The sequence below is a fragment of the Trifolium pratense genome, linkage group LG1 (assembly GCF_020283565.1).
Source record: "Trifolium pratense cultivar HEN17-A07 linkage group LG1, ARS_RC_1.1, whole genome shotgun sequence".
Taxonomy (NCBI): Eukaryota; Viridiplantae; Streptophyta; class Magnoliopsida; order Fabales; family Fabaceae; genus Trifolium; species Trifolium pratense.
The window spans coordinates 13,044,258-13,052,998 of NC_060059.1; the positions used below are offsets into that span (position 1 = coordinate 13,044,258).

Below are 8,741 nucleotides of genomic sequence, written 5' to 3' on the forward strand. Positions count from 1 at the left end.
CATGGGCCGTCATGGGCTGCCCACAGGCTTTTGGGTCGGCCCCTTAAAGAATTTAAAAATTTATTTTAAAAAAATTTATAATCTTTTTATTGTTATATTTTGGTCCTATTTTAATGCATAAATTCATATATAATTTTTTTTTATTTTTGTTGTTTTATTGTTATTATTTGTGTTTTGTTCCTATCTATAACCTGTTTTATTCCTAAGCATATCATCATTTTATATTTTTTTTTGTGCAATTACAACGAAGGATATAAAACTTGGAATATGGTTATTTTAAGCCTATCACATTTTTATTGTATTTATTTTATATTCTTTCTATATTTTTGTTTTTTTACTTAAATTACAATTGATGAATGAAAGCTATAAAACTTGGAATTTTTTTTTTGTAGTAATAATAATAATATGACAAAAAACTTATTGGATTATAATGAGATTATTTGTTAGAGATTTGTTTGTTTGTTTGATGAGGATAAAGAGGAAGATATCGTTGTTTGGGAGATTATGTGAGAAAAAATATAGGGATACGAATTACCTTCTTGAAGATTTAGTTGAGAAATATAATATAAATTTAGTAGAATATGTTTTTTTTTCAAAAAAAAAAAATATTATGAAAATTAGTGGGCCGGCCCATCGGGCCATGTAGGCTTTTGCTTATCGGACCGGATTAAGCGGGCCGGCCCATGAAGTTAACGGGCCGGGCTGGGCCGGGCCCTTTATTTGATCGGGCCCCTCAAGACCGGGCCAGGCCGGACGGGGCGGGCCCCTTTGACAGCTTTAAGTATTAGATATATAATAGTACAAAACAAAATATTACATCATAAAATGTTGTTTCAGTATTTTAATTAGACAATTTCCGTATTTTGATAAAAAGTTGTTTCGTGGTTCTGTGAGAGACAACAATTTTGATTTTGGTCTGATCTCTTCTTGGCATCAGTTTGTCCAGTTTAAATAACAATTTTAAAATTAAACACATTGCAGGTAAATTGTCATGTTAAGTCCTTTATTTGTTAGTAGATCAACGATGGCATAAGTTTAAGATATTAGAGCCTTTAGTGAGTTGTTCTTTTGTGATTATGTCATTATGAAAACCATGTTGCAATGGATCACAACTACAAACAAGAATGAAGTATAATGAAAATCATAAAATAACCAATAATGTATTAGTATTTTTGTTTTTGTGATTTTACCTTGCTTCGAATTCCGGACACTCTACTTATACATATTTGAAAAAGTTGAACTTTGTAGTCACTAGGCTAACTGACTAAAAAAGTTATTGGTGTTTTTTTCCAATCAGCCTAGTGGGCAGTAGCTAGAATTTCACCCTTAAGGTGAATAAATATAATATTTGGAGTACGAACTCAGCTCCTACATATTAGTATATTAGCATGTTATATGTAATAAATCATTTTTCTACAGCTTGATCGTATTTCTAGTCCAACACAAAAGAATTGTTTTAGCCAGCAATAACATGAATTAAAACCATAACATCATCGTTGAAAAACAATTAGAGATGTTGAGCTCAAACTTTAAGCATTTTATTTGTTGCAATTATAAAGAGTGGTTCTGGTCGCTAATCTTATATGCGGAACTTGTAAGGGTGAGTTCTACTTTTTTCAATGTATAATGAAATGTTGAATAGAGAGACAAAGTTTGAAGACAATTCGTTGAGGTTGTAGAGTTGCAAAAATAGAAGGAGCAAGCTTGTCGTTGGTGTTAACATTGGATCAACACTGTTTTGATGCGAACTTCAGCAAACCTACAATGTGCCAGTTCTGGCATGATTCAAAAAGTTATAATTCGGTTCTTGTGCAATTAATGCAAATCATGAGGTCATTTAGATAGGATGGAGTGATTCTTGATGGAAGAAGTGATAGTTGGTGGTGATTTGCATGGAGTAAAAGAATATGATTTGCAAGGTAATTGATGAGGAATTTTTTGTGTCCTAATTGAGAACGATATGACTAATCGAAACGGATGGGAGTAGAGAGGTGGAGGCTTGTAGGACCAACAAAAGAACATGTGGTAATAGAAAAACAAGTGGGACTTGCAGGCCAAACTCTTTCATTTACCACCTTGAAATCATTTATGGGGAGAAGATTTTCAGTTAGACCCTAATTTCCTTGGATTGTGTTGTGTGTTGGAAATAAGATTTGGTCAAAATTTGAAGTTTTTGGAAGGGTTTGGAGTGGATGAAAAAATTTGGTGAAGGCCTATATTGTATAGGCACCATTCACTATGTAGAATGTGAAATGTTGGGATGAAATCGCATTGTGCATAACACATTTTTTTCTTCAAAATCTTCTATGCGGTGACTATAGTTTTAATTAGCGTGACTCAACGGTCACATTTTTGTAATGCTCGCTTTTTAATGTTTAAACTGTTGGTATTTCAAGTGTGGGTTGAGTCCCACATCGGATGAAACAGTGAATGTTGAATGGTTTATAAGTGAGCGGACCCATAAACCCAACACCTTAAGGTTTTGGGTTAAAGTGTGGTGTCCAATTCACTTGTGAAGTTGTTCAATGCCCGATGTGATGATCCCCCGGACCCCCTCAAGACCCAACAGTGGTATCAGAGCCGATGGTTGTTGATTCGGCTCTTTGTGTCGAAAGTTTTTCTGACAAGGTGTTCAGGCGGCGTGTCCCGTTGAGACCAAGCAACAGTGGTACAAGTGGATGAAGAAGCTTTTGTTCGAGGGGGGGCATACTCATAAAGTAATGGATGGACTCACACTTGAGGGGGAGATGTTGGTATTTCAAGTGTGAGTTGAGTCCTACATCGGATGAAACAATGAATGTTGTAATGGTTTATAAGTGAGCGGACCCATAAACCTAACACCTTAAGGTTTTGGGTTAAAGTGTGGTGTCCAACTCACTTGTGAAGTTGTTCAAGACCCGATGTGATGATCCCCCGGACCCCTTCAAGACCCAACACAAACAAAATTCACACCCTAAATTAGTTTGATAATTTAAAGAGACGTTGAAAAATAATGGAGCATGAAAAGAAAAACTCTCATAAAAGAAAATTGCTTTTTAGGCCCCCCATGTTGCTTTTTAACCCCCCAAAAATCTCAAAATATCCCAAATTTTGGGCCCAGTTGCGTTTGGTTCATACAATACGAACCTGCATAAATTTCGTATTCTGGGATACGAACCCGCTATACTTCGTATCTTATGGCTACAATTTCAAAGAAAAGCTTGCAAAAACCAATAAAAGACTACCCTCCGTACCCTACGAAACGAAAACTCTAAACTTCGTATTTTACGAAATGAATACGCTAGGTTTCGTATTCTACGAAATGAAGATGCCTGATTTCATATCATAGGCGTGTTATACCAGTAAAACCCCAACACTTCATTAGTTTGAAGAAAACTAGGTTTTTAGGGATGTGAAGGGCGATTTTTAGGGTTTCAATCGCGACCGAGAACGACGAACAAGGATCTCAATCATCAGTTTCATTCAAGCCCCGCTATTCTTCTCCCTGAATCGCTACAGGAACAAGGGTTTCTGTTGGAAATTTAGAGGACCTATTCCATTTGGTTTCTTTATTATGTCTGCAATTTACAGGACCCATACCTGGCGCGTGGATTGTATTCCATGAGAAAATTCTATAACAGGCGTTAGTTAACACCATTTCGTAACAATATCAACCAATACAAGCACAACAATTCATGAAACCTGTAAAGTTTGTCACGTAACTACCAAAGTCACTTCGTAGCGTAACTACCAAAACGCAGAACGTCAGCAATTCCATGAAAACTAAAAACAAAAGAGGTATAAAGCATAAATAACGTTGCTTTGAAGCTTTCCAATCGTCCCAAAATCGCCCTAGGCCTATATACGCATATTATGCATGCATATATACACATACTTCGTAACGTGCATTACGAAATTCAGCGATTTTGTTTCGTAATTAACGAAATGCTGAAATTTTTTCAAAACTGTCACACTTCGTAACCTGCGTAACGAAACCATGTGTTTTACTCAAAATTTGGCTAACAATTCAACGTTAGGTCTTGTGCAACATCATTTTATATCCTACAATAAGAAATTAGGTGAGTTCGTATTGCAGATTCCAAACTTCTTATAAGGGCAACATGGTCAAACTGGGGTCCTAGAAGCAAACATGGAAAAAAAAGAAAGCAATTTTCCTCATAAAATTTGCCTTATTTTGGTAACAAGTATGGGCTGATGGCCCTTCACTAAAGCCTTTATTCTATTCTTATCCCACTTGCAAACCCATATCATACATGTCATCTATCTAAAAGTAAGAAAAAGAATATATTCCACTAGCTAGAGAAGAATATTCCAATACATATATTTTCCCAATTTTTCAATCATAGTTTGTTAATTTTACACAATCATGAGTAAGTCTTTTTCTTCTAAAGAATAGATACTCACAGATAGTATGAAATGTTTCTACCTTTTTATTGTATCTAAGCAAGGGTAAAGTCTTAAAATGTTGGGTTAAAAAGATGTCTCATTTTTTTGTTTGGTTAAAAACATATTAGAACAATTAAATTCTAAGCATTTCTTTAGTTCAATTAGTAAAATTAAAGACCTCAATTTTTTCTTAAAACAAGTTCAATCCTTAACCTTAGTAATACTTAAATATTTTAACTATATGTAATTTTTTTTATTTTATAAAAGCCTCATAAAAAAAACTTATTTTATTATTAAAAAAAAAACTTATTTTAGAACTCTAATTATATTGGGCTGGCCCTGCATTAATATGTTGCTGTATCCCACTTGGCTGGTCAAAGCATGCAAATTGCCACACAATCAAACCAACCACAGTATGGCGGCAACACGGTTCTTCTTCTCATAACAAACAAATAGACTAACAGCATAAGATCCATAAAATCTGTTTCCAAAATAAATAAATAAATAAATAAAATATCTTATTATATTTACTTTTCTTTTTTACTAAATTATATTTACTATTTAGATAAAGATTCTGGACCCAAAAAAAAAAAAGATTTAGATAAAAATTAATATTACATTAAATTTCACTAAATCACTAACAGATCTTATACATATTTCTCTAAAAAAAACAGAAACTTAATTATGCGTCAAAAAAAAAATAATACAAACTTAATTATATGTGTAAAAAAAAAAAAAAAACAAACTAATTTTTTTTTTTGACGGAAAAAACAAACTAATTATATGGCAAAAGATTATGAGTATTTTAGTTTTGAGATCATAAAAGATATTATCGAAAAATCAGGAAGTAAATATTTTTTGTAAATCTAAATAACAAAGTAAGTAACCTTTGAACTCACTCTATTGTTTTCCTATAAATACTCAGCACCACTCTTCAACCGAATCTCACTCACCTTCGATCGCTAATAAACTCTTTCTTCTTTCTCTATAACCGTTTTCAATATTACTTTTTCTCTCTCTCTTTCTTTTTTCACACACAAACCGTAACCATGCTTGTCTACCAGGATCTTCTCACAGGTAAAAAAACCTTTCTCTTTTGTTGTTTTTCATAGGTTGTTTTTTAGATTATGATGATGAATATGTTAAGTACTTGTTCAATTAAGTCAATGAATTTCTTGTTATGTTTTTATGAACATGTTTTTCTTTCATAGGGTTTAATTTAGTTTTTAGTAATTATTCTTATTAGAGTTTATAATTTATATACTAATCTTTTGTATGGTAATTAAGATTTTAGATTATCGCCGCAAGGTTTATGTATAATATTGTTTTTTTTTGTCCCAAAAAACAGAGTAGTTTAAGGTTTACAAACGAATTTGAAGTTTTCTGTTTGTGTTCTGTTCTGAGGTTTAACCTAGTAGGATAGAACTTTCATTATTATAAAAAAAATTAATAGAATTTGTTGGTCTAATTAATTAATCTTTTGTGCAAATTAATAGTTGTTGTGTTTGTGACAGAGGATTAATTTTCTGATTTAACCATAAAGTGCTACACTAGTATTATGATTATCTACCCCTTAAACATGATTAGCATAATACTTGATTGTGGATTTTAGTTTAACCTCTCATTGCTATCTGCTAAAACTTAAGATTATTGATTTTGTTGGTTAATGATAAATTCAATTAAAAAAAATCTTGAAATAGTTGAACTTATGACTTGATTTTGTTGATGAATTTTTAGGTGATGAGCTTCTCTCTGACTCATTCCCCTACAAGGAACTTGAGAATGGATTGTTGTGGGAAGTTGAAGGAAAGGTTAGGAACAAGAACTTCTATAAATTCAAACCTTTATTTTTTAATTTTTTTTTTATGCTTTATTTTTCAACCATAAATTAGCCTAAACTTTTATGTGTGATGTGATTTTTGGCAGTGGGTTGTTCAAGGAGCAGTTGATGTAGACATTGGTGCTAACCCTTCCGCAGAAGGCGGAGGCGAAGATGAAGGTGTTGATGATCAAGCTGTCAAAGTTGTCGACATTGTCGACACTTTCAGACTTCAGGAACAACCAGCTTTTGATAAGAAGCAATTTGTGACTTTCATGAAGAGATATATTAAGTTGCTAACACCTAAATTAGAGGGTGAGAAACAAGAGTTGTTTAAGAAGCACATTGAAGGAGCAACTAAGTATCTTCTCCCAAAACTCAAGGACCTTCAATTGTAAGTAGACCCTTTATTATTTGGTTGATTAATTTGTTAACCTTTTATTATTTGGTTAATTAATTTGTTTGTGGATAAATAATGTTACTAATTGAGTAATTCATCAAATTTGCAGCTTTGTTGGTGAGAGCATGCATGATGATGGAAGTCTCGTGTTTGCTTATTACAAGGATGGTGCCACTGATCCAACTTTTATCTACTTTGCTTATGGCTTGAAGGAAATCAAGTGCTAATTAAGCACACTGGGATTTATGTTTTTTAATTTCTAGTTTATAAGTGATTTTGGGTTTTTGATTTTGAAATACAATTAAGTTTTTATGAGTTTAGTTTGTTCTAATTAGGAGATTGTTTCAATGTTCACTTTTTTATATTGTTTCTGATATCATTGTGAGAGCAACATGTTACAATTATTATCGTTATGAGATTTAGTAGTTAGTTATGTGTTTGTGTTCTATTTACAAGTTTATCATTTAGTCATTTAATTTCTATGTTTCTGAAAAACAGATTTTTTTTTTTTGTCAACAAGTCTAGTGGCTAGAAAATCCATCTTAAAGGTGAATAAGTGGAGTGCTCCGGGTTCGAACCCGGACTCCTTTACATAAAGTGCGATGTCCTTACCAACTGAGTTAAGCTCACAGGGACAAAAAAGACGGATGTTTCTATACCACATGTTTTTGTATGTACCAAAAACAAAACAAAAAAACATGTTTTATCAAGTCTAGATTAAATTAAATCTATTTAATATTTGAACTTCAACTATGCTGAAGTTTTTTTCAGTGCCATTCAATTGAAAATGGTAACTTATAAACCATTTAAAAACACTATTTTAATCATATTCTTTGATTTATATAAAGAATTTCTATGTTGGAAAACAAGTGCTATTATTAACTAATTTAAACTTTTTTACTATAAAATACTAGCCATGTTGATTTAAGTAATTAAGTATTTTGATAGATGTACTTGTTCAGTACAATTCAATAAGCTATTAGAAATATTTAATTCTCAACATTTGTTTTTACTGAAAACAGAATTCCTTTGATAGAAATCAAAGACACTGGAGAGTTAAACTCTATATTTTTATCATTCATAGACTACTTTTATAAATTCATCTGCAACTATTTTTCTGTGTATGTTAAGTAAAATCAGAAATATGCTCTTTTATCTCAATAATAGGGCAGAAACAAGTAATACTAGTACTAAATTTAGCCCATAGCCCCAATGTGTCGAAATATCATGATTGGGTCGACCAGATCAGGCCCAGATCTTTATTCTTTTATACCGGTATGCCGCTCCGCTTTCCCTTGCCAGCCGGGATATTTTATGTGAGCAAGCCTCTTTCTTTCTTTGCTTTGGGACGAGGCCTGTTATCTTAATCCATCGAGCGGGGACTCGAACATCAAAAAGTTAAATCCAACTAGTTTGTTTGGATTAACAGTTTATTTGTAGTTTATAACACAAACAATTATCATAAGCACTTATCTATAAATTTACATAAACTATTCGTATAGCAAAAAATAAATTGTTTTTATATATTTTACAAACTATTTTTATAAGTTATATTGAAGAACCGATGAAAATAAGTTGAGAAACACTTACACAAATTATCAAAGTTTTTTTCATAACTTCTTTCAAATAGTCTCACAATTTATCAATGATAAAAAGTTTTTTTCACAAGTTCTTTTAAATAGTCTGATAAAACTTATGAATGATACAATACGGGGATGACTTGTGGCTAGGGGTGAAAGGCCAACCAAGATCGGATATAGCTGGTTTTCCGCGAAATCTATTTCAGTAGAGCGTATGATGTCGATGGCCCCAGGTAGAGCACGACACTTACACCTATATTTGGCTCTAGCTCTCACTTTTGTTCTTAAGGCTTTGTTAAGTTTGAAGATAAGCTCTAGCTCTCCCCTTCTGTTTGCACGACTTTGTTAAGTTTTCAAGATAAGTTTTATTAGAAGACAAGTGAATAAAATTGCTGTTAATAAAAGAGATGTTTGTTAAATATAAACCCTTAGAATTATGAATGAAACTAGTTGAGTTAAATTGTCAAAATTAACGTCATACGAACATTTAAAAAATGAGTTAATTTTGATATATCTCATTGACATATCAAATGATTTCTGATTAATGTCATATTTT

The 8,741-nt window shown here is 32.2% G+C and overlaps 1 protein-coding gene across 1 annotated transcript; it reads left to right on the top strand.

The window, feature by feature from the left end:
• Positions 1-5,229: 5,229 nt before the first annotated feature.
• Positions 5,230-7,038, top strand: LOC123909379 (translationally-controlled tumor protein homolog). Its single transcript, XM_045960215.1, has 4 exons — positions 5,230-5,463; positions 6,124-6,197; positions 6,313-6,599; positions 6,715-7,038. The coding sequence occupies exons 1-4, from the start codon at positions 5,436-5,438 to the stop codon at positions 6,830-6,832; spliced, it is 507 nt and encodes a 168-aa protein (XP_045816171.1). The 5' UTR covers positions 5,230-5,435; the 3' UTR covers positions 6,833-7,038.
• The last annotated feature ends 1,703 nt before the right edge of the window (positions 7,039-8,741 follow it).

Coding starts and splice junctions, on each gene's coding strand:
- LOC123909379 (XM_045960215.1), top strand. CDS start 5,436: ATGCTTGTCTACCAGGATCTTCTCACAG. Junction 5,464..6,123: donor CTACCAGGATCTTCTCACAG/GTAAAAAAACCT, acceptor ATGAATTTTTAG/GTGATGAGCTTCTCTCTGAC. Junction 6,198..6,312: donor TGTGGGAAGTTGAAGGAAAG/GTTAGGAACAAG, acceptor GATTTTTGGCAG/TGGGTTGTTCAAGGAGCAGT.